This window comes from Pseudochaenichthys georgianus, chromosome 8 (assembly GCF_902827115.2).
Source record: "Pseudochaenichthys georgianus chromosome 8, fPseGeo1.2, whole genome shotgun sequence".
Classification (NCBI taxonomy): domain Eukaryota; kingdom Metazoa; phylum Chordata; class Actinopteri; order Perciformes; family Channichthyidae; genus Pseudochaenichthys; species Pseudochaenichthys georgianus.
In genome coordinates this window covers 17938776-17964574 of record NC_047510.2, presented here as the reverse complement: position 1 = coordinate 17964574, position 25799 = coordinate 17938776, and the positions used below count along the sequence as shown (strand labels likewise).

The window sequence follows — 25799 nt, the reverse complement described above, 5'->3', positions numbered from 1 at the left end:
ATTTAGCTATTAGCTAATTTCCATCTGCAGTAAAAATAAATATAATGTAAAAATAAATGTATAAAGTACAATATTTGCCTCATAAATGTGGAGTATAAAAGTGAAAAAGGTATCTATAATTGATTAAATAACTGGGTAAATGTAGTTATACCAAGATATATACAGAGGAGACTGATCAGAACAGAAAGAAAAACAAAAGTGTGGGGGGGGTGAAAATGGAGAAAGTTTGCGATTATCAGCATACCCACTTGGATCGCTTTATTTTCTGTTTTCTTTACATCACCATTTTCATCATCATTATTATTTATTTTTCAGATGATATTTTCAATTTGTATTACTATCACTTTTATCATGGAAATCTGTTATATCATTGCACAATTTATTCTCAAAATGTACACATACAGTAGCGTATTTGAATGACCATTTTCAATGTTTCATATTTACTTTTAAAACTAGTTAAAATGAAGCCAAGAAGGAACAGAACATATACATACAATTATCCAATACATACCTAAAGAAAATAAATAGATATCGTAAAAAATAATAAATACAACTGAAAAAAATACACACATTTTACAAATTGATCCCCAGGCTCCCAATCCCCATAGGTTTATCATACAGATATATATTTTTAAAGACACCTCATATCATCTTCACCACCAAAAAAAATGATTTTAGGTCATTGTCATTTGTTTGACATGCATCGTAAACACAGAGGCTAAAGGTTTTGTTTCCCGGGCTTCCTCGCCCTCTCTCCCTGCCTCTCTCTGATCTCACCCCCCAGAGAGCTCTTGGTATCTGTTATGGCTTGTGTGTGCAGTAAAATGACCGCCTTCTGTCCACCCTTTCAGTTTTGTTCTCTCCTCGCTGTGAGCCGCTGTTTTGTCTCTCTGCACCTCTCTCATCATCAGGAATACCCAAGACCCTGAGCTGATGATTACAAGTCATGAAGCACCCAAACCCATCGTGGGGGGGAAAGTGAGGAGTTTCAAATGTAACTCCAATGTCATGCCTTCCTCAATAGTTGTAACACTTTGGTACCACTTTTTAATAAGAATATACTTTATTAACATTAATTAATGTCAGGGTAATAGTGTTCTTATAGTCAATTATTTTGAGGCTGGGTATAAAATAATGCATAGCTAGCGAAAACCTAACTTTTTAGCTACCTCTTCAATCAATGTATTAACAAATATTATAATTTTAAACTCCAAATAGCACATTATATGTGATGCAATAACCCTTAACGCTGCATCTTACACCACAGATCTAACGTCTCCTTAAGTCAGAATAATTGTGACTGCTTGACAAGCAGTTGCTCATACTAATCTACCAAACTCTGCAGTAATAAATGTTAATAAGAACCTCATACTTTACCAAGGTACTGATGTATGTGATACTGATCTAATAATTATACGTGAAGGAGGTGCCCAACCATTTTAGTATTGCACACGGAAAGATAATAAGGTAAAAGGCATCAGAGGGCTCAGATATCCTGACTTGTTACTCCCTAGTGAGTGAATCCTACACTTCCCTTGAAGCAGAGCAGTAAAGAAAATGTGCAGATGGCCCCTTTAAAAGTTATGAAGTCTTTGTAAAGTACGCCTTTTCAGAAAGTGGTACCAGGACTAACTTTATGGATTTCCTTCCATCGTTATAATGAACACAATGCCTCTGTGGCCTCGCTCCACCCTGTCCCATCCACCCCTGCCTTTGATCTCCGTAATGGGGTCCCTTCAAAAGAGATCGGCTTTCAAGGTGCCAATAGACAAAGCATGAGGAGGGTCCCTGTGATGTAGTCGGAGCAGAACAGCCTGAACTCGGACGTGTTTTACTACACCACTGCAACCAAGTGGGGACACTCAGACCCCCCTGACGGGCCCATAGAATCGTACAAAAGAGCCTACATAGCCGATACTGGACACCATGAGCAGACATGAGAACACCGGTGTTGTTTAGAGTTAAAACCGGTTCATCCCGTGATTCCCCTCAATCAGTTTACAATTTTAAATTGAATCTAAACTTTATGGTGAGGTTAACTTCTGCCCCCGGCCTCATTAAAGACACCGGTTGTTGAGCAGAAGTTATAAGGCGACATGTTTAGTTGTTGTTTCAAACTGTAAGAGGATCAATGGCAGCAAGTAGTGGTTTCCTCTGAAGGTAGGAAAATGAGCCCTGATGTTGCCAACTCTGCTGACTGTGTGCAGACTCCAACCGGAATGAAGAGGGGGAAACATGCACAACCGGCACAAACTGAACCAACACCGGTGTTGTACCTCGATTGCTAACCCACAGTCCCATTTAGAGAGGTAGAGCAAAGACAGAATGACAGGAAGAGAGAGACAGAGAGACAAAACAGCTGATCCCATTCAACCTACCAAGTCTGGTCGGAAAATACATTCATACATTCTTCATGTCATTTCCCCCTTTATTCCTTTGCTTATGTTATTGCAGAATGGTCAGACCGAGTTTTATTTTTAAGTTAAATGGTTATATTCATTGCTTCGTTCTCCGTGGATGAGCGAGAGGCTCCTCTAGTCCCAATCCAGTCAGCGCCCTGAGGAAAGACACAACATTATTCCTGCATCATTGCATCCCTGGCCTTAATTTAACTCAGCCTAAATCCCTACCAACAAAACCCACCACTTGAAGATCTTAGTGGGACAAAATACTAAAATCCCACACTCAAACCAATCAAGTATAACAGACAAATACATCAAACGATCAGAATGAAGGAAATGTGCACGGCATATGTGAAAACATCTTGGAATCTCAAGTGTTTTGCCTCAACACACAGATAAAACCGTGAGGATTGAACACTGCAGTAAAAGTAAAGTGTTCTCACCTCAGCCCCTCAACAGGAGTACGTCCTCACTGAGGCAGATTCCCCCCGGGCAGCAGGGCTGGCTGTGTTATAGACCGGGAAACAAACACAGAAGGGCTCATTATTGTAACATCAATGCCTCAAACGGCACTGACCTTCCACAGGCATTCCTATTAGGAAGTGGAATTGAGGATAATAGTCTTCCTTTGTACTTTAAAGCATCTGCTCCTTGTTATTGCCTGCTCCTCTGCTAAAGAAAAGAGAAAATACAAACTAATGGCAGAGTAGCGCAAAAACAACCAACTGCTGTGTGCATGTGACTCTTTGCAGCACCTTATATAACATGACTGATGTCTAACAGTCTGATGAGCGTTATCTGACCTTGCAAAGCAAAGCAATGTGGTTCCTCGACAACAACAAAAAACCATAAATGTCTTTTGAAATCTTGATTTTCTTAGACTTTAATCTGGGAAATCATTTTCTCTGAATATTAACCCCCTCCCAAGGGCTCGAGATTGGAACAAATGTATTTACAAAGTTGTACCTGATGAGCCCTGGAGCCTCGCTACAACAGACCGTTCGCCCTGATTCCTGTCATGCTCTGCCTGCGAGTAAAGCCGTATAGAATAACAGGTCTTCACACATAGTCTAAATTGAGACGGGCCTCAAGGGCTCATAGGAGCCACACAAATGTGAATATGAGAGCGAAGGTGCTAGAGGTGAGGGGTCGTACTCACCATCACTCTGAACCTTTCTCAGGGTGACGGAGGGCGTGGAAATGGCTGAGGCACGGAAGTTAGCAGGCAGGGTCTCAGCGGAGTCGGAGGTCACGCCCCGAAGGTCTGTCTCTCTAAACATCTTCCTCCAGGAGGGCGAGCGGCTGAACGTCTTCACTCCATCCTGCCAAACAGACAAGTGTGTGAACAAAAAGATGGCCGCTCAGACAATCCTTTACTTCTTACGTTATATCTGCCGTCATGCTGACCTCATCAGGTCGTCTTTCGGTTCCCATGGCGAGGAGCGAGTTGTACTCTTGCTCCAGGAGCTGTCGGGCCTGCAGGAGAAAAGTGATGCAGAGCTTTAAGATTCATTTGGACTACAGATGACACATTTTCAGGAGCGGTGTGCTTTGCTGCCATTCATTCATTCGGGCTTAGCACTTCTCTATGTTTCCTGGCTCTTAAATATATAAAAAAATCAAATAGATCCATTTTACGAAGGAGGTCTCTGCACTAACGCCTCTTCGTTAATCCATTACCTGTGTGCTCTGGTTGGGAATCTGCAGCAGCAGGGCCAGGTCAGTGAAGTCGAAGGTGTCGTCTAAAGCCAGCAGAGCCCCATGGATGCCGCTCTCACGCAGGTTGTCGCCGTACTCCTTCAGACCGATGTTCTGCACCCAGCACATCACGCGCTCATTGGACCACACCATCACATCTGGGAGGAGAGAAGGAGAAGGTGAAGACATGGAGAAGAAGCATCTATCTGCAAACTACAATCTGTCCACGCGTCGTTTCTTAATATTCAGCTCACTTCCTGAACTTCTAGATAAATGAAACCGACAAATGGTTATTAAGCGTATAAAATGGAGAAGGATAAATTACCGTACTGATGAGGGATCAAGAATAATAGGGAAATCTTCCTGCTTTACTGATTTATTCTCAAACTTATCATAGACAAATCCAAAACTCACAAATTCCCTCACTTGCAGTAGCGTGACCTGGGGAAAAAATTAGGGGAAGCCAATAATACGTCCTTTCTTTTGGGTCGGGGGTGTGGTGGTCAATGTAATAACTGCAACACTGCAACACTAAATTGATGCGATTTGATTGGATTGTGAGGCAAGGGAAGCCAGTCGCCTCTGGCATGGCCTTGACTAATCACAGGTTGGCAGGGGCATGACGTGAGCCTTGTCTGATGGGTCAATCCCTCAATTTTTTTTCACCAAGGGAAGCCAATTTCGGCTGGCCTCCTCTCGCAACAGAGAGTGCAATCTACTGTTTCACCATAACATCTAGAGGGGCGCTGTTTCACTCTTTGTAAAAAAATGAGAATGGGGGAGAGATGGACCGACAGCAACACACAACAAAGAATGTCCGAAACTAAACAAAATGTTTTTTATTTATTTATTAAAATTATAACTACAATCCGAAAAAACAAAGCCTGGCTTCCCTTGGCCTCCAGGAGAAAACGCCACTGCGGGGAATTCTTCTGTGAGGAAATCAGCCAAGACTAACTCACTGTAAATGTACAACATGTGTATCCCAAGGCACAGCAGTGGGAGAGGGAGTGTTCTGGTTTGTTTAATGACTGAACATGAGGACTGTTATGCATTTGTAATGGTTATCCAGCTACATGTAATTAGCGAGGCCATTTATAAACTATTCTAAGTTAAAGCAGAGGATGTAGTAACCAATGGGTGGTCCGAACGCCTCCCAGCAATATGCTAGAATGCACAAATCAAAGAAAAGGTGTTTTGTGTTTGCCATTTTTTAAATATTGTTTGTATTTTTGTATACCTTTATTTCCTGTGTTAGAGCTAATGTAAGAAAGTAAATGGTTCTGGGGGTTTAATGAGTTTGTCGACATACTTGTAAGAGTTGCGTTGAAGCAAATGGCACTGCTGCCACTATTCATACTTGAATAAAATAACCCACAATCTGGTGTAAAGCAAGTTGAAGTGAGGCCGACAAAACTGTTAACGATCTAGCGCTTCCAATGAAAAGCTGTCTAAATACTGTATATGATTTAATTCTTGGTATTTCACTTTTTATTATCACTTGCAGAGCATTAACATTTTTAATTGCATTAAACTTAACCAGGATAAAACCAAAAGACTAAAGTTGTATAGCTTCTAATGCAATTACTTTTAATCTAGCTATAACAGCACTGTCTGTAATACTATACTAACCAAATCTTAGCTTAATTAGTTATGTTGAACAGATTATAATCAAAATGAGCTTTATAACAAAATCAGTTGTTGGCAGTGTAAGGATGTTAAAAAGTTCTGTTCGTGTCTGATAACTATAATATGTATTTTGTATTTTAAGTCCATATGAGCAAGGTGTTGCTGCATGGCACACAAATTAACCTTGGAAATAAAGGAACTGATGAACAAATAAATAATTGAAGCGAATATAAATGAATGGGTTTGTATAGTATGCTTATTATGCTTTGAACAAGGCAATAGCACAACCTGAATAGAGGAATTAGTTGGTTGGACATGGTCATAGAGACATACAATACCATGACAAAAAGAGCTCACCTTTGTTCTGGTGGACGCTCTCCTCCCTCCTCCTCTCCAGCTCCTTGCGATCGTAGTTCAGACGCTTCAGGCACATGATGCCGTAATGCAAACTGACCCTGGGAGAGGTGGAAGAGCCAGAGGGTCAGAGCAGGTTAACTGAGGGCGTGTATCCACTCTCGTCTCTACTCAAAAGGCATTAACACAATCCGATACCTTTGACCCCGGGACTTTTGTTCAAGAGAACTGAAAAGAGGGCCTGGCGACACACACCTGAGCAGTGAGAGCGTCACAACAACAGGAACTATCCCTACACGTATTTTAGCAACGTCACACAGCCACAGAGAAAGTCATCGTTTGTTTATATGTATGTATTTGTGTACAGATGTTGCAACTATACAGAGCTTTAGCAATACTGTATGTAACTATGGTCATGCTAATAAAGCTATTGAATTGAAATTGAGAGTGAAATCACGAGAAGTGACCGAGCTCTACCTGTGGAAGCTGTCCACCATTTTGAGCTGTCCTCTCAGCTCCTTCTTGGTCAGGTGGTCCAACATGCGAGCATCCACCAGGGACTCCATGAAATAGCTTCGGTACTGTGGCAGGCCCAGGCTGGGCAGCCAGTCGTTGCCCACCCACTCATGATTCATATCGCCATAGGCAAGGATCTGGAGGGGACAACCACAGATGATCAGCGCTGAGTCACGCTCGGCTTCATATCTGATGCAGGTCGGCAGCTCATGACTCACTTCGGTTAGTCTTACGAGAGATTGGATTACTGACAAGCATGCATCATGTTGTGGTAACTCTGACTTGTCAGTTGATCCTTACCTGATCCCAGCTGAACTCTTTGAGCTCCTGCAGCAGTGAGAGAAGAGAGGAGGCAGACAGAGAGAGCCAGAGAGAGTGATGTTGAGGTGGCAAGAGAAAAAGGAGCCGGGGTCAAGAGCAGGGTGGAGAGATAAAGAGATGATGGAGGAGAAGCAGAGGAGGAGGGTGAAGCAGCAGAAGGGAAAGAGGACAACAGGAAGGAATAGTGTGTTAGTGAATGAGTGATTAATTGGAAGCAGTTCACATTGAAACAGCAACCAGAGGGAGAGAAGAGGCTCAACTCTATGTCCTGGGCCCACAAAGATAGAAAGTGGCAGAAATACAAAACGAGATATAGAGAGAGACAGCAAGAGGAAAAGGGAGAGAGGGGAAGAGACTCATGAACATGATTCAGAACAGACGAGATGCTTAAAATCATTCGAAATAATATAAAAAACATGAAATAGACAGAGAGCACTAACCTGAGGCTTGGTGGCTGCGTTCAGGGTCTCCATCTCTGCGTGGGTCATCCACACGTTACTGGTCGACTGTGAACAATAGAAAGGTAAAGCGGTGAGATGAAACTTTTTTGCTGCTTAATAAAAACAGCCACATCACAATGAGTCGGCCAACCACATCACAGACTGCTTTCTGCTTCAACCCGTTTATGTGAAGGGAAATCTGTTGAGCAGAATTGTACGAGTGATCAGTTTTCAACATTTTAACTCATCAACATTCCTACTGTAAATAAAAAGATAGCCAAGTGAAGGATTGAAGCAAAACCAAGGCAAACCAAGACTTGGCAGGAGAAGATTGTCTATGGTTATTTGTGACTTTTATCTGCCTTGTAACAGGGAGACACGGAAGCACAGATGCATGTGCGTGCCGAACAGTTTTACAACAACTTGCAACATCTGGTTTGTCTTTGTCGCCATGTGAGAAGGTAGCATTTGGGGAAATGTGGCTTTTGTTACCAAGCTTTGTTTACCGCTACCAATTTACTGTCACTCTCCTATGGAAACACCTATAATCTTTATCATTTTAGACATTTATCATCTTCAGGAATTGTTTCATGTCCTATATTTCCCTTGAAAAAAAACAACTGCTTTTCATCTAACATCTTAGCCATTTTATATCATACTCTAAATTAAAGTGCTATTATTAGTTTCTGCTCCTTAACATTTCGACCAATTAGAAAACTACAACCATCTGGTTCAACATGTGCCTTAAATTGCTAATATGAATGCACTGTTTGGGTTTTAATAGCAAACTCAGCATGAAGAAGGTTTTTGAAATCTGAGCGGTCTATAATTTAAGGCTTCTTTAACTTTAATCTTGTAAAGATGTTGCGTAGACTGGGATTTTTTTATGAAGTGACAACATTTTACAGTCATAATTTCACTTTCAATGTGTGTGTGTGTGTGTGTGTGTGTGTGTGTGTGTGTGTGTGTGTGTGTGTGTGTGTGTGTGTGTGTGTGAGTCTCACAGAGCGAGTGCTGGCAGGGGCCGAGGGGCTGGTGAGGGAGACCATCTCCTGGATGGCCAGCCGCAGTTTGAGGCGGTGAAGCGGGTTACTGATGCCGATCTCCCGCTGGATCTCTGTATCCGACAGGTTGGCCATGATGGCGCCGCTCTTCACGTTGGAGCGACAGGCTGCGACGTACCAGGCCGGCATCCCCACCCACAGCTGGAAGGAGGCAGACGACAGATTCATCGAAAAAAGGAGAAATTATTAGCAAGAAAATGTTACATGATTTTTATGCAAAATCCTCTTTTTCATGTCTTTTATACATCAACATGTGTCCCCTCTGTTTATAGAGATTCTGAAAGTTTCAGGAAAAAAGATCGCTCACTTTTTGTCCCGATCCATTTATATAAAAGCCTGTCTGAAAATGAGCTGATCAGATTTTGGCCACTTTATGATGTCATAACGATTTTTTGGCTTGTGTAACCATTAGCCAATCACCAACCCCCGCCACCTTATCACCTGAATCTCCTCCTAGAGCACCATTGTGTTATTTTTAACCAAATGTCTCTCAGAGGGGCGTGGGGAGGGGCTCCTTATTTTCATCTAAAGTAACAGACAGAGAAACAGGGCTGAAACAGAGGGGATTATGGGATGCTACAATGATGATTGATATTTGGAGCCAAACTCTTCAGAGACATGTTTTGTATATATCTGAGATCTATAATATATTGATGAAAAACAGTGTAATAGGGGAGCTTTAAACAATGCTGTTGTTTATTAATCATCTCCCACTTTTTAGGTTTCTCTAATGGCACAATACCTCCAACCAAGATACAACAGTGGGCCCGTCCCATGATGCAAAGGGAAGTCCTTGGCGACATGCCTCTTCCAGTAGCTCATGCCTGATAAGAAGAGGGGTAGTTACAATCTGGTGCCAGTAAAGTCAAAGATAATAATAATAATAATAATAAAGTGGCATTTGACATTGGTTTTTATGTGGAAGTAAATTACATTTATTTAAAAGCATTTAAATCTGCCATCTCCTGGTAAATACAGGCTTGACTTAAGGCCCAAAGGAAGTGCGTCAATCATTGCGCAATCTAAACCAGAAGAGCACAGCGCTTTTGTTTTCCCCGGAAGCTATACCCAGTTACTAAAGAGTGTAAGTCCTTTGCAGTTATTATCCCACTTTGCAGGAAACCAAAATGTAATGTGTCCTGTGTTTTGTTGCCAACTGTTTTTCTAAAGAAAGTATCTAGAACCATCTCCAAAAGTTGCTAAGTTGTCAGACGTCATTAGATGCTCATTTGCATATTGGAAACGTCATTGCATTTGCGTTCTGCTTTTGCTAGAAGATCGTTGGACTGTGATTACTCTGTACTTTTGAAAATTAGTATAATATCTCTGAATATATTTCTTCCCATAAAAAGTTGCCATGAGTACTAGGCTCTGAGGAAAAAAGAAAGCACAGTTAAAAATAGTACCATTTGGAAATGCTAGCAGCAGAAGAGTTGAAAAGTTGCATATTGCCACTTGAATCTGATAATGAACAAAACAGGGGAAATGATTCACACACTTCTTCTTGCTGCGGCGGTCTTTATCTGCTGGACCCAGAGTCCCAGTCTTGCTTATGCCCATTGCGTCTCCAGAGTCTTCAGAGGGTGTCGATGCTGGACATAGGTCAAAGAACACACAAATGAAGAGAATATATATGAATACTTTCAATGACTGAGCCAGTGTTGAAAGAAAAATTGTGACATCTGTTTACCAAGAGAAGAAGAACCCTCCCGCCCTGGTTGGCCCATCCTTCCTTTTTCCTTCTTCCCAAATAGCCGACCGATGGAAGACTTGATGCTTTTCTTCTTACTGGACTTGTGCAGAGAGTCTTGGCTGCTGTTGGAGCTGCTGCCATCTGCGGAGAGACTGGGATGGACAAAGGAAATCACTGAGGGGGAAACACCAGAATGAGCAATACACTGTTCTGTTTTATGTATTTAATGTGCGGCTGCCTTACCTGCGAAACTCCCGGGGGTCATCGAGCATCGCCCCTGGGTGGGTGAGCGTCATTCTGTCCAGTCGCAGTGCACGGGGGGTGGAAGGAGGCGTAGAGTCGAGAAGAGCCAGGGACCGGTCCTCATCTTTGCTGTTCTGTAGAGCAAAATGTAAAACATGCTATTTAAAGAAACTACAAATGTAGAGCCATTATTTCTTCAGTACAGTTGAATTATTAAGAACATTCAAGTTATATTTGATTACCAATAAGTAGTTACCTACTCTTTCAGAAATTGCTAAACTCAAGGCTTCACAACCGTGGTCCATAAATATATATGACTTTATGATCACTATTTCAACTTCTTATTCACATTCACTGAGCACAAGCCAAGAAAATAATAACCCATAACATTACACTGTTGCACTGTAATAATCTTGGGTCCATTTACTTCTGCTTTCTACCAGTAAGTAACTAAGTACATTTACTCAAGTACTGTACTTAAGGACACATTTTGAGGTACTTGAGTATTTCAATTTTTTGCTACTTTGTACTTCTACTTCCCTTCAATTCAGAGGTAAATCTTGCGCTTTGACTCCAATACATTTATTTAATATCGTTAGTTACTTCAGATATGGATTAATGATATAAAACATAATCAATACTTAAATACGACTTTAGTTACACCTGGAGTAAATTAACAAACTACCCAGCAGTAAAAAAACAAAAAAAAACTAGCTGCACCTTTACCAGCAGTGATGAACACATGAATGCATCAATAATTATAATCAAAACATGTCATATATATTATTCTGAAACGGCCCAATCTGCATAATGACTACTTTTACTTTTAGTACTTAAAGTATATTTTGATGCTAATACTTTTGCACTTTTCCATGAGTGAATGCAGGACTTTTACTTGTAACAGAGTATTCCTACACTCTGGTACTTCTACACAAGTACAACATCTGAGTACTTCTTCCACCTCTGCTTTCTACCCTATAAAAACAAAGTAGGCCTTTACTACCAATTGATTTTGGTCACCATTACCCATTTTGTCAAAACGCTTCAGTTTGTTCAATGCATGAGTGGAATATTTTTTCTCTGCTTCATAACTTGAACCATTCTTGGCATTCTGTTCTCAACTGTTTTTATTACACCATCTTTTGAAATCCATCCTCCTGTTTGGGAAATGCTGGAACCAGGGTGTCTGGCACCATCCGTCATACCATCCTACAAGTTCCTTGACTGAAACTTGCCCAATCGAACATGCCTGTGTTCGAGAATAACTGAACTTCCCTGACCCTGTCGGCGTGACTCACTGTCTGGAGGAGCTGTTTGCATAAACTGGGAGGTGAAGTACAGAGGCGAGAGAAAAAGGTTATCATGGGACGGGAATAGAAGCCGTACTTGTCTGTCATTCTCTCGGGCCGGGGAGTGAGGAAGGCGAGGGGTGGAGTGTCCAGAGCTCGGGGGGGAGGGAGAGGCCAGGGTGGAGGAGGTGATGGACGTGGGAATGAAGCCCCGTCCTGTACTGTCTCTTCCCAGGGTGGATGGAGGAATGGGGGGGCTGTCCAAAGCTGTGACCCGGCTCTCGATCTCTTCGGCCCGCAACTCAGTGTTCTCCTTCTCCTCCTGGATCATTCTGGGATCGAAAGTAGAGAGCAGAAAAGAGCAAGGAATGAGAGATCAGATTGTATTTATGTTGAACTAATCAAACACTGGACAGCTTAAGATAGAAGATAGTTTCACATTTGGGAAAATCAACCATTCACCTTTTAACTTTACAAATAATCTGTTCAACATCTAGACACAACTCTTAACTGAAAGGCTCTTAATTTAAAGTATTGTTAAGGTGGAGAAATAAAAATGTTACCATATGCTTGCAGTCAGCAGTCTTTTAGCCTAATGTACCATAAAGCCTGGAAACATTGGGAAACACCTACCGTAACTATTTTCAAAGTTATAAAAACATGCCAACCAAAACCGGTAAAGTAGTTTGAACCAGCTCTGCATCGAGAAGCTACAACAGTAAAATGCTGCTTGAGAATTATCACTTTGACTTAGATAGAGGCTTGTAGTTACATTGTGGTATTGGTACTGGTATTAATGGTCTGAGTGCTTCCGCAACTGAAGTTTTTCCTCGACAGTGTGAGAGAGGTGTTGATGTGTTTATGTTTGAGGCTTTGGTATTTGTGTGACTGCATTACGTAGTGAGCTGTTTCTAACATCCCACCCAGCTTCCTCACTTGATCTCCTTATTGATGGCCTCCAGCTGTTCCTGCAGCATGATGGCCAGGGTCTGCACGTCCGTCTGTCCGCTGGGGGACATCAGCTCGGAGCCAAAGCGAGGGTCCCCGTCGTCCTCGTCGTCTGAGCAGCCCACATCTAACCCTGGCTCAAACCCGGTCCCCAGCAGAGCCCCGCTCTCCCATTCTGGGTACTGCACACAGAGAGTTGAACTGTAGTTCTTTCATGGAAAAAACAAAGTTTTTCATTAATATATGTTTTTCTATTGTTCCCTTTAATCAGAATGTCATAGAAGATAAAGAAAAACATAATATAAGTCTGCAAGGGAAAGAAACGGTCAAATAATCAAAAAACGACAACAATTAGATTTGTTCTCCATCTACTTCTCTCACATTAAACTAGCTTCCATAACAAATGCAAGAAAAGTGTATATTTTTTTTAAGGTGTAAAGAACCACACATCAATGAGTCTTTGGATATTTTAGTTTTTTTTGGTGTGTAGTAGAAATGTTTTTCACCTTGGTAGAGTCCTCTCTAGCCGAGCTCCAGCGAGCCCGATGACTTCGCCTTACCACCCCCCCAGTGGAGGCGTTACCAAAGTGATCCAGGTGAGAGGTGGAGCCTGTTGGGAGCGACCCACTCCCGTGGGAATACCGCAACTCCAGAGCGCTACCTGGCAGGGAGCGGCTGGAGAGAAGGAGGAGGAAAAAGATGGTAAAGATGGCACGTAAAGGTAATGTCAGTAAGACGATTAAACACAGAAAAACACAGAAACAAAAACCCAGCAAGCAATATGCCAAGTAGTGCATATTGCTAGCTGGGTTTGCAATCATAAGCAGATAACTGGTTTACAAGTGGCTGTAACTGTCAATCCCTGCAGATGAATAAGTGCTAATTTGTGTTGGATCATATATGTGTGTTTGGGCACTCAGCCATCAGTCAGTGTACATATCAACCCTGTTTTAGTCCTAGAGAGTGCTGACAGACGCCTCCAACATGGAGTGATTTATCTACCATGCATTACAAGATAAGACACACAGCACTGCAGTCATGCATGTCTGACGATGCTGCAGACTCATAATCATGGTTAGAGTTTCCCTCTTGCGGTGTCTAAATGGTTAGAAACCTGGAATAAGAGCCCCCGGGCCTCGCTCTCAGCTGGTCTAACTCCAGCTGCAGCCGCTCCAGCTCCGCTATCAGCTGATCCTGAGGGTGGAAAAGAGGCAGAGTTGGTGAAAAAAGTCATTTACGTCTACTAGCTTTCACTGAGAGTGAAGCCGAGAGGCTCGGTCACCTTGTTTGCTAAGAGATCATCCTGGAGTTTCTTCATGTTGGATAGTTCTTCAGACAGGGCGTTCTGCAGGTGGAAGAATAAGAAGCTTTATAACTTTAAAATGACAACAGTATATTCTTAATAACAAACTGTACAGCAGGGTTGGGGAATGGCTGCTATACAACGCAAAACACCTACTACACAGCAAAGCTATTCCAGTCAGTGCTTTCAAAAGCGTGTTTTCCTGCTGCCAGATTTACAGTCAATATGCTCCTTCTTAGAGGCCGGCCACTCAGAAGAAGCTTTGGTTGAATAAAAATAGGGTAAAAAAGGCCAAAACTATGATTAAAGTGCTGATAATGCACTGAAGAAGGCATTTTTTGTAAAGAGTGTGTGCTCCAAATGGTGCTTCAACATTTAAAAAAGATTCTCACTGATAACTCAGATGTTTCACACAAGCAAAAAGTACTCATATTTGTACTTAAAAAAGTGAAATAAATGTTCTTTCCAACACTTTTGGATGAGGTGTTCATGACTTTGAGACTGTTTTGAACTTGGAATGTATTCAAGTTTTAACCGGTAACTATCTTAAGGGCAGAGATGTGCGTAAACACACCAAGAGTTTATTTGGGGGAAAGGGAAATATGTTTACGGGTCTTGATTTGGGAGATTCAGAAATGTTTTGCTGCCGATCAAATGCTGTGAGTCGTCTCTTTAGCCTGAGCAGTCACCTTTTCTTCCAGAGCCGCCATCCTCTCCTTCAGATGGAGCTGCAGCCTCTCGTTGGACTCAGACAGCAGCTTGTCCACTGTGTCGGAGAGACGCTTGTTGTGTTCATCGTTCATCCTCTCCCTCTGCCTCGCCTGAGGGGGAGAGAGCGAGACGGGTGAGAGAGGAAAATAAATGAGTGAGAGGAGGGTTGGGGGAAGAGAGGGTGGGAGGAGAGTTAATAACAAGCATTCTGCTTGACTGAGAAAGACAAAGATTTATATCTGAAAGTGCTCAAATAGAGGGTTTAGAAAATTAGTGTGCCTTTGTAAAGGCTGACAAAAGGAATGTCAGGAAAGAGGGGGAGGATGGAAACAGAGCAAAATAAAAAAGATGGAGAAGCAGGCATGACTCACCCTCTGTAGCTCCTGGTTCTTCTCCTCCAGTTGCGCCTCCATCTGTCGCAGTCGCTCCTCAAAGTTACCATGACGCTCCTCCGCCTGGATGATTGGAGAGGAAGGAAGCAGGGTTAAAGGCTGAGCCATGTCGCGACACTAATACAAATGAACTCAAAGGAAACAGCTTGTTGACCAAGTCTACCAATTAGTTACATGCCTGTACAGATCACAGCGTAACAGAAAGCAGTGTTTGCTTGTGTCTAACAGGGAGTTCATCCTATCCTCCCATGGAAGCCCTCTTGCCTGAACATGCAATAAGTAAGTGTGGCCATTCAAGAAGTCTGGCTACCTGGAAGAGAGCACATGCACTTTTGGCATGAGTGAACATTGTGTTTACAAGATGGCTGGAGGTAAGCATTGAGCAATTAAATCAGTCAATCATCAAGTACGGTTCTTGACGTGTTTAGCGCCCAAGGATCAAATAGCTGTGCTGGCTTTCATCTTGAGATCGGTTGGTTACGACTTACTGGCACTGCTGGATGAAAATATTTTTGAATTCATCTGTCATTTGTCATCTTGTGCTCTTTTCTCACCATATACTGTATATCTATCCATGCCTACATCAGTCTACCTGCCGACACATGCCCACAGACACACTCAAGCAATTGTATCCGGGCACACATGCATGCACTTATCGCAGCAGTCAGGTGAAAATGATGTTATTCTCAAATTGTATGGGGACAAAAGAAAGTCTGAATGTCAGATAAGTGCACCAACAGGGCAGGTTGGTTTGCAGACACACACACACACACACACACACACACACACACACACACACACAGACACACACACACACACACACACACACACACACACACACACACACACACACACACACACACACACACACACACACACACACACACACACACACACACACACACACACACACACACACACACACACACACACACTCACGCACACAGACAGACACACACCTTGTTGAGTGCTGCCACTCTCTGTGCGAGCTGGGCCTCGATCTCTGGCAGCGTCTCGGCTCTCTGCAGGGTTTGCTGCAGCTTCTGTTTGGCATCATCCAGACGCTCCTGAAGCTGCCGGTTCTTCTCCTCGCCCTGCAAGACACAAACAGGATGAGGGCGAGTGAAGCTTGGAGCGTGAGATTGCCCAGGGCAGCAGATATGATTGAAGCGACCGGGGGAAGAACACAATCCTTTGAAAGCACGCAATGTGTAACAACGTGAAAAGTGGCCACGCTATCAATCAACAGCAGAAACACGAACACACACAGGGATGAAAAAGTAGTTCCCTACCTGTCTGTACAGAGAGTCTTTGCTGGCCAACTCATTCTCCAGTTTATCTTTCGTGTCGTGGAGAGACGTCGCCTCCCTCTGGGCGCTCAGGTACCTGCAAAGCAGAACAAAGCGTCAGACAGAAGGAGCAGTGAGCAGAGGAAGGCACTGAAAGTTCACGGGGAGAAGACACCCACCTGCGTTCTAATGTGGTGATTCTCTCTTCCATGTCTTCCCTTTGACAGAGTGCCTGCGAGAATTAAAGTGGGGAAAAAGTATGTTAAGATTCTGATGCAGAAATACAAAGCACCAGACAGAGAAAGTGGGAAAGGGCAAATGTCAAGTTGAAATCATCAAAGGGAATTCACTGGGCTCGAACAGCTATTATCTGAAGAATGATAATGACTAGTTAATAGTTGTTGACAGCGCTCAGAAGCAGCCACTTACGCAGTTGCACAAGTCAAAGAGAGACGTGACGAGATAAAGGAGCGGCGAGTGACGAGAAGCAGTTAGATGTCCCCACTGGCTACCAACACACTGACTGATTACTAATGGCACTGTCACCATGGCTACGGGGGAGGCTCCGTAACAGTCTCTGCTGCCAAGTAGGAAAATGGGTTTGTTACCATAGCAAACTGTTACATATTTCTGTGAGTATGAGAACTCTTTGTGCCGCTGCGACAGACACACATTATGGTTTTGTCCTTCAACAGCTCGGCGAGTCTCACCTCTTTCACGTCCCTCTGTAGTTTCTGGTTGGCCTCCTCCGATCGGGCCAGCTCCCTCCTGGCGGACGTCAGCTGTTCCTCAATCTCCCCGACCTGACGGAAAACGAGAGTGAGGGGATACAAGGCTGAGCGAGCACACGTCTTTTTCTGACTGTTAGCATCTCATGGCTCGTGCACTGGTGGAAGCATGAGACCATAAGGGTGTCTCTGAATGGAGTACCTGTCTGCACATGAGAGCCAGCCTCTCTTTCAGTTGACCCAGCTCTGACCTCTGCCGCTCTATCTCGCCCTCTCGCTGCCTGTCCACGTCTGCTTCATCCAAGATGGTCGACGGTCCGTTGGGAAGCCGCTGAAAGAAGAAAGATTCAGTTTAAATAATGGTTAAATGGTAATGTGATATATGGGATAAAGGTCACCGTGGGTTACACATCGTTTGCTTAGAGTTTTGGATTTCGAAATAAAAGCTTGAGACATATTGGAGAAAAGAACATAGGAGCAATACCCACCCAACTGTAACTCCATTAAGGAGAGGATCATCACAACATGAACAATGTATGGTTCTTCTATCATAGAATAATGGGACAGTTAACCTAGCGAAGACACCCATTTCTGGCTTTGAGAAATGAACTGCATACCTTTGCAAACATTTAGAAAGTATGAACAAAGTAAAAACTAAGTAAGGATTACTGAAAAATTCCATTGAAGTGATTAAAAAACCTTTTAAAAAATCTAATAGCGTGCCTAACTTATTCCCTCTGACCAGTCTTTTGTCTCTCTGATAGCATGCGGGTCTATCAAGGATGTCAAATTAATAATAGTTTAGGATTTTTTATGCTGAAACTTCAAATCTAATAGAACTCTGCTTGAATTTGCAGTCTTCTTGAGTTGCTTTGTAAACCATAAGCTGACTTTAACACTCCAAATTCTTTATAACGCAATTATGTTTCTGGAATTGTATCAGGGATGCATCCCATTACCTCTTTGCCATTTTCTATTCCTTGCGTCCGTCGCTTGATTTGTTCCCTTAAAGACAGAACCTAAAACAACACAGAGGAGAATCGTCAGGAGAGACTCCATCGTCATGAAAAGAAAGTAGTAGAATATGGAAAGCCTTTATTGTCATCATACAAAAAACATACAATGAGATGTTGTAGAGCAACCCTGTCACAGTGCGCAAACGTAAACAGAAAAACAAAAGCACATAGAAACCATGTGAATAAAGCGCAGAACGTGGCCTCACCTCTTGAGAGGAGGACTGCAGCTCTTCCTCCAGCGACGCCACTCGCTCCAGAGCCACCCGTAGTCTCTCCCTCACCTTCTCATCCAGAGCTTTGTGGTGCTCAAATAGGGATTTGAGTGCTTTTAGGACCTCCACCTCACTGGAGACCCCGGCTGGAGATTGGGACTGCCTCTTCACCACCGTCATCCTCAGGCTGCGCTCGTGACGGGACACCAGGCACTCCAGATGTTCGAGCAGCAGCTGGAGACACATGGGGTTCACATACAATACGACCTTAGTGCACCTCGTCGTATCTGATATAAACAGTTTCAGATGATTAGAGACTATTTTCTACTGTGGCTTTTTTAAGAACAGGTCAAAGTGAATGCCAAAAGAATCAGATCAGAACTTGAATTGACCCAATAAATAAAGAAGATAATGTTAAACAGACGTATAAGTGTACTGACCCGTGTGTTGTTCCTCTCCGCCTTCAGCTCTGCGATCTCCTCCTCTCGCTCCAGCAGCTGCTCCCTGCAGAGGTTCAGCTCTTTGGTCAGCACTGCAAACTCCTGCACAAGAGAGAGCTGCTATTGACTCCATGCCACTGAATTCATGATCACTGTATCAAACTGTATGTTATTTTGTTATAAACTTTATTTTGTTATAAACTTTCCAACTTTCCCACATGTGCCCTTGCCTGCTTTGACTTAGACTCCCTTTACCTCCCAGAAAGCCTTTCAGAGGGAGGGCACACATTTAGTTCAGCTGGCTGGCTTCACTGCTGAAGGGATTAGTGACAAGCTAGCCAGAAAATGAAGGTTTAGCGGTCTTATGTTTTCTTTGTTTGACTTTTTATTGATGTCTATTATTTCACATTATAAGGACAGTTTTCTGAAACCAACAAAAATATGGTTCGTGGGATAATCAGTAAATGAAGTAATTTTTTTTGAAATGGCCTTTTTTGTCCTGTCATCTTTAAGTGGTAAATATCATCAGTACTGCCCATCAGAGATATGTCTAAGATAGAGGGATGTGAATGTTGAACTGAGACGAAGAAACAGGGTTACTTTTGTTACTTCCTTCCAGAAAGGTATGTCTTATCTCTCATGGCTTTATTGCATCAAATCTGCAAAGTCAGTACAACATTTATATGTCCTCTGTTGCTAAGTTAATCAATGTATATGTTTGATTGATAAATGTTGAGAAGGACTGAAACCAAAAAATGTGGATCAGTAAAAATGCTGATACTAAACTCCATGGCACCGTCTCAGCATTTACCTTAGCTCTTGTAACCTCGGACAATCTCTTTCAAAATCAACATACACCATGTACATAAAAACAAACAAAAAGACTGCAGACTGTGGCGTTTAATGCCAATAGTTTCCCTTAACTCACACAGTGCAATAAACTACAGTTGTCAGATCTTGAAGCCATTAGCATCTCACACGTTCAGCCTCACAGACTTGCACTGCATTACACAAGCATGCACAGACGTGTATGTTTGAGCCAAAAAGCGCACATACAGTATAATTTGTGCCATATATACCGCAGTGTTCATTGTTAACAGCTACTGGGAGTTTTAAACCCAGTCTCGATATAAAATCTAACAACCAGGTTTATTACACATGCTCCATCTGAAATCAGTTTAATTGCATAATAACCACGGCGGGCTGTGAGTTTGCCCGTCATTAAAACAAGCGCCTGGAGGTTAAACAAGCATGAAAGGAACTGGAATATGGCCAGCACTAATTTCTTATATTTACAGTTGACAGCAGTCCAATTGAATTGCGATGTTACGTAATTCAATTCAATTATATATAATGTGACGTTAGCGACTTGATGATAAAGTCATGTGGCTTTGATTCAAACGTAATAGTATCTTTGGCAAGAATCTAAAAAGCGAGGATGAGTGGCATTATAAATTACAAGTATCTGTAATCTGTAATCGCGAACTCCCCCTGAACCCGTGATCATATGAACACCTAGTGAAGCATGGGCACTCGACCATGCACTGAATGTCCTCTCTGCTCGTGTGTGATGGCGTGATACACACATGACACAGAGCATACGACGCTCCTCCACCACATGTGTGCCCAATCATGTGTGTTTTTGAAAAATCTGCTTATGCCAACGAGCCTTTAAAGGGCACTGATGCACGGCGGTGCTGCTGTTATCACAGCTCTGTGTTCAGTTTACCCACACATCCACCAACAGGCGCCTAACCTCACACCTTCTTCGAGCCAAAATGCATTTTAAAATGTACACTTTCCTTTACTCACTTCGCTAAAATAGGGGAGGATGGAGAACGATGTGAAAGGAAGGAGCTTATTTGAAAGAAATGGAAGTACCGTGGGGAGGATCAATGAGGAAATTGCTGTGTACAGATGGCACGTTCAGGGCCCAAAGGATATCATAATTCTGGGATTAATTCATGTAAAAGATGGAGTGAGAAGGACTCTTTCTAGATCATTTTTGTCGATTAAAATCTCTCTGTGCTGACATTCACCTCTTTTAATGCTCTCCCCCATTTCCCCCTGTCATGATACACACCATCGAAAACAGACTCTGGAAGCCACCTTATTAGTATGCAGCAATATGCAAATGGTCTTGATTCGTTAGTCTCTGTGTGTTTCATATCACCAGGTTTTCTCTGCCTTTGTGCCATGCTGTCGGTTTCTCCATCCCTCTCTCCTATTTTTCTCTCTTGGCAACAACTAACACACACAGACGAACTCGGTGAACTCATCTACTGTAGAATGTATCACAGCGCTCCATGTGTTCCTGTCTGTGTGTGTGTGTTTCGGCAGATGTGTGCACCATATTGATCTCCTCTTGGTGAGGTAATATGGCGCTTTAATGTCCATTCATTCTGTTAGATTGTGCGCCGCTGCTACATCTGTTATTTCCTTTTTGATTTTCAGGCGCTACCACAGAGGAAAATAGGTACTAATAATGAGGAAGGCATTACCGTCGCCCGAGGCATCCGACAATGCCTGAAAATAGAGATGGGGACCTTGTATGTTAAGTGGAATTACGAAAATGATTAGCTCTCGGGCGCTGGGATGTGAGATAATGTAATAATTGGTTCCTGTACTACAGTGGTAAATGCAACATTTAGTTATCATCTCCAGTTTGGATCGTCCCGGTTTTACTTTAACATTACTTTACAATCACAGGGTTACAGATCCAACAAAGAGATTTGTTTGAAAAATCAAGAATGTTCTTGCTGCTCTGAAAATATGTACCACAAAACTAGAACCATCTAGAAGAAAGAATAGCCTGTTTTGAGATATATGGTGTATATATAGTATTACGTTCAGATTATTCAAAGAACTACTGAGTTTTTCAAAGAACAAAGACTTCCTTTAAATCTCAGTTTTTGCCAATATACATACCTTGCAACATTAAAACCACATACCAACAACTACGTTCAGTGGTCAGAGTAACTGACTGATCCTCCAGCATCATTAAGTACATCATTTTTAAGCTTAGTATAAAGTATAGTTTTGAGGCATTGGTACATTTCTATAATTGGGAGACATTGCTTACTTTTCTGGATTATAACTTAAATTAAACATGTAATAAACTCATCAAATAACCACAGTCTTATTCCAGCCATGTTTTACCTTCATCATGTTAGCATTACACGTATAGCATCATCTAAAGGGGTTTAATGCTGTTTGTACTTTGAACTCCCCAGCGGAAAAATAAAATGATCCGACTCAGCGCCACCTGGACCGGCTACAACATTAAAACCCTGCTAACAGGTTAACACATCAATAATTCAACACTGTGAAAGGAAACATTTTCACTACGAGTTATTTTGATACAAAACAATGACGATAAGTGTTTCCTTTCACTGCACATTTTAAATGCTACTTTATCTATTTCCTTCCCATTTTGGTTGTGATGCTTTTGTATACAGTAAGTTATTGATTGTAGTTCATTTCCAACACTGCTGCTCACAAGGTTGAATCCTGAAGGTAATGTTTTATTCTGGTACTCTAATTCTGGCTGTGGCAGTTAGCTAGCATGGTCAGCAAGATACCTAACCCTAAGTTGCTCCCAATGGTACGGCCAACAGTCTGTGAATCTGTGTGAATCTGTGTGAATGTGTGTGTCCCTGCGCAAGTGGCACCTTCTGTGGCAGTCTCTGACCTGTATGAATGTGTGAGAATGAGTGAATGCTGATTTGTATTATGTAAAAGTATTCTTAAGGCTTGCAAAAACTGAAAAAGTGCTCTATACATGTATTCCATTTACCATATTGCATATGTTTATTTAACTGCAAAATTCAATATCATTCATATAGCATATAGTGTGGCAATTTGGACTATATTATGTAGTTTTGTGTTTTGATATAACATGCTTAACTTCACTAGACTTGAACATTTTACCTAGCCTGAGACACAGCTAAAACTGTATCTCAAATTACATTATCTACTATTATTATATATATATTATTATTATATTATGGACCTAAAGAAGCATTTCGCCTGAACTACACACCAGTGTCAGTCAGCACATACTGTAGAAGCCCAACACAATATACTTCTATCTCAAACTTTACCCAAACTATTAAAGCTAACAGCTGAACACTAATAATCTTTTCCCTGCTCTAATGAAAGCATGAAACACAAAGAACCTTTCTTATAAGAGCTTCTTCACAATGCAAATGTATAATGATTTATGAACATGAACAATATGGGGCCAGATTTCCAATTTTCACTTATCATCTTCTATATGTTTTCCCTGACTGATAACGCTTCAATCATGTGTGTAATGAAATTATTCCCTGCCTGCTATTGTAGGATGTGCACGTGTCTGTTCACACCCTAGTGAGTAACAAACATGTGTGCGAGATAATGACGTAAACATCCAGCATGCTTTGCATTAAATACAAGATCTGACGGAGGTTTTTGCTCTGACTGAATTAAGCTCTTCACCCCTGTTCACACGTATGGTAAAAACGAAATGTGTGGACACTTTTCTACATGTTTTTTTGATAAATCCTTAAAATGTTCAACAATTCAGTATAAATTATCTCATGCTTGCTAAGGTTTTGCATGTGGTATTGCATGGTTTAGAAACTGGTGGGCATAAAGAGAGATAAATGAGACCTGGATTATTTTTGCACGAGATGTTTGAGAGTTTCTTAACAGATGTTTTGATATAGTTTTGCTGTTGTTAACACAGCCGCCATTTACTTCAATTCATCAAGTTTTTATATTATTCTGTCTCAAATTCAACAAAACACGTGATGAGTAATTCATTTACAAATGGTAATGCTGAGGATGAACTATTCCTTTAATTATAATACTAATCACAACACCCTCTCCCAGATTGTGAGCAGTTGAGCTGAGATGTGTAAATGTAAATGTTTCCTCCACAGCTATAGCACAGTATTAAGAAAGCATTGTGGGATATCAACACTAGTGAGGTTGTTTCAGGTGTATCAGCAGCTCCACCTCCCAGTCACGGTACCTGTGGCAGGGCGATGGACAGCTGCCTTTGGAGCGACTCCTTCTCGTGGCCCAGGTCTCGCAGGCGGAGGTGGGCGGTCCCCAGACTGTCCTGGGTCTCCCTCAGGCTGTCAATCAGCCGCTCCCTCTCCGTCAGCATGTTCACCATCAGAGACTCCAGGTTGCCGGTGCTGCCCCCCTCATCAGTGACGCCGACCCCACTACCACTGCCGCGGGAATCCCTGTTACCGTAGCCCCCTATGCCTCCAACACCTCCGCCCCCCCCAGGGGAAGACGAGTCGCCTCCTCCTCCGCGCCCGTCCTCGGAGATGGTGGGCATCACCTCGCACATCATCTTGAAGCTGGGGTGTGAGAGGCGTTATCTGAGAGGCTGTCTACGACACTCGAGCGCAGCTTCTGGAGAACCACAGTCTCTTCATCAAACGGCCAACAGGTGAGGTGTTGATCAGGTGGTCTTTCCTTTCAAGTTGATTGGGTGGCAGGAGGGACACGGACAGTGAGAGTGAGAGATACAAGTGTGGATAAGAGGAGGTGATGAGTTCTGGTGAAGGGTGACAGGGGCTGAGGGTCGGCTGGGGATGGAGATTTGGGGTGGGAGTGCTAGGGAAAAGGGGAGAAGTGCAGGTTTGGTGAATGACCTCTGACCCCTGGCCCAGGGTTTACTGAGATGAGAGACAAACCTGGGAAGAGAAGAAGAAGAGAGGGAGAGGATGTTATTTAGACAAGTCTGTGAATGATGTTCAAATTTGATGGAACAAAATGATGGAGTCGATTATATAAAAAGGCCTGTTTCCCACAGGGTTGTGATCTCTCGTAACACACACACCACAGAACACACACACACTTTTCCCAGGCGGTTCTCCAAGAGAGAATAAGCATTACTATTGCAGCAGAGCTCTCTCTACCACTGACTGGCATCGCGATATGTCTGGAGCATTTCATCCATCAGTGCATGTCTCGGCTTCATGGAGCCGAGCGTCCACACAGTCATTATATTGAAAATGAATGCGCATGAACCGTCATGAACACACAGGCCTGTAGGTAGCAGAAAGATGCGGCGCTGTTTCATACATTCATGTGGAGAAAAAGGGTGTCATCATGAATTGTAATTATGGGCTGAATCCAGGGGGAAATAAGCTTCTTTCTACGGCTCCGGATAACATCTGTTAAAATATTCTGGGGGGATCAGTAGGCTTATTATCCTCAGGGTGTCAGGGTGGGATATGACTTGCTGCCTTAACAAAATAAATGGCTTGAATTGGGGGGGAAACAACCTATTTTTGCATGTAGGGCTGTGCAGGATAGCCTCACACCGCTATCACATCATGGTAGGAGGTGCCAATCATGCTTTAAATGATGAAGGACTAATTAGCAAATCAAATCAGAAGATCACGCAATTGGATTATCTTTTAGTGATATGATTAACCCTAATGTCGGAAAACGCTCCGCCGCTTTGGCTTTATTCCGACTGCAAGGCGTCTATTTCCTATCAACACCCCACTTCCCCCCCCTCCCCACACCACCCTTCCTCCTCCCCCCCCCACCCATAAAAACAGCTGGACGGTCTAACGCACGGCTAGGTCTGTGCACCCGACATCACGGCGGACATCAGCCGCAAACAAACGGGTTGTGTGTCTTACCCTCTCCATGCCCGACAGAGAAAGGAAGTGAAGGCGCATCGTGGCCCGGTTCACTCCATCAGAGCACCTGAGAGACGGAGGCTGCAGCTCATCCCCGTTACAGCCCGGTTACAGCCTGCCCCATCCCCGCCCTCCCTCTCTGTGCTGTGGGAGCGATGGAGCTGCTTCGCGTCAAGCTGCACGAGGTAAACACAGGCAACATCCGGTCAGGACTTTCAGAATAAAACACGCAGGTATGCAAAGAGCTCGTTCAATAAAAAAAAAAAAAAATAGTTAATGTCTTATATTTGAACAACACTCATATACCTATAGTCCTACTTTGAGTCTCTATACGTAAAACAGTCTTTTTTAAACATATATTTTAAATAGTATAAATATTTAGGTTATTGCGCTAGCTTATTAACACAGTCTTACAGGTAGCATACTGTGTATGCCACCTTGTGGAGTCTTGCTAA

At 42.7% G+C, this 25799-nt stretch overlaps 1 protein-coding gene across 3 annotated transcripts; it reads right to left on the bottom strand.

Annotated features, from left to right (window-relative positions):
* Positions 1-249: 249 nt before the first annotated feature.
* Positions 250-25460, bottom strand: ppfia3 (PTPRF interacting protein alpha 3). Of its 3 annotated transcripts, none has more exons than XM_034089887.2 (31): positions 25345-25460; positions 23706-24384; positions 18689-18790; positions 18243-18482; positions 17980-18039; positions 17223-17351; positions 17003-17095; positions 16472-16524; positions 16296-16389; positions 15963-16097; positions 14983-15066; positions 14590-14721; positions 13880-13942; positions 13712-13791; positions 13104-13272; positions 12586-12806; positions 11747-11981; positions 10361-10494; positions 10115-10269; positions 9923-10016; positions 9167-9248; positions 8365-8565; positions 7361-7426; positions 6900-6926; positions 6561-6736; positions 6087-6184; positions 4083-4258; positions 3810-3878; positions 3562-3724; positions 2846-2907; positions 250-2557 (listed from the first exon to the last, which is right to left on the bottom strand). In XM_034089887.2, the coding sequence occupies exons 2-30, from the start codon at positions 24036-24038 to the stop codon at positions 2855-2857; spliced, it is 3717 nt and encodes a 1238-aa protein (XP_033945778.1). In that variant the 5' UTR covers positions 24039-24384; positions 25345-25460; the 3' UTR covers positions 250-2557; positions 2846-2854. The 3 variants fall into 3 exon arrangements, with proteins under 3 accessions (XP_033945778.1, XP_033945779.1, XP_033945780.1); XM_034089888.2 differs by having other exon boundaries at positions 12586-12779; XM_034089889.2 differs by lacking the exons at positions 250-2557; positions 2846-2907; positions 3562-3724; ... (1 more) ...; positions 4083-4258; positions 6087-6184 and having other exon boundaries at positions 6615-6736; positions 6900-7188.
* Between the last annotated feature and the right edge of the window lie 339 nt (positions 25461-25799).

What these genes read in the sequence shown, in the direction of transcription:
- ppfia3 (XM_034089887.2), bottom strand. Translation starts at nt 24,038, where the DNA reads ATGATGTGCGAGGTGATGCCCACCATCTCCGAGGACGGGCGCGGAGGA. An exon ending in CCCCTGCCAGCACTCGCTCT is followed by an intron (nt 7,427 to 8,364) that starts GTGAGACTCACA and finishes TATTGTTCACAG; the next exon opens with TCGACCAGTAACGTGTGGAT. An exon ending in ACGCAGCCACCAAGCCTCAG is followed by an intron (nt 6,927 to 7,360) that starts GTTAGTGCTCTC and finishes TCACTGCTGCAG; the next exon opens with GAGCTCAAAGAGTTCAGCTG.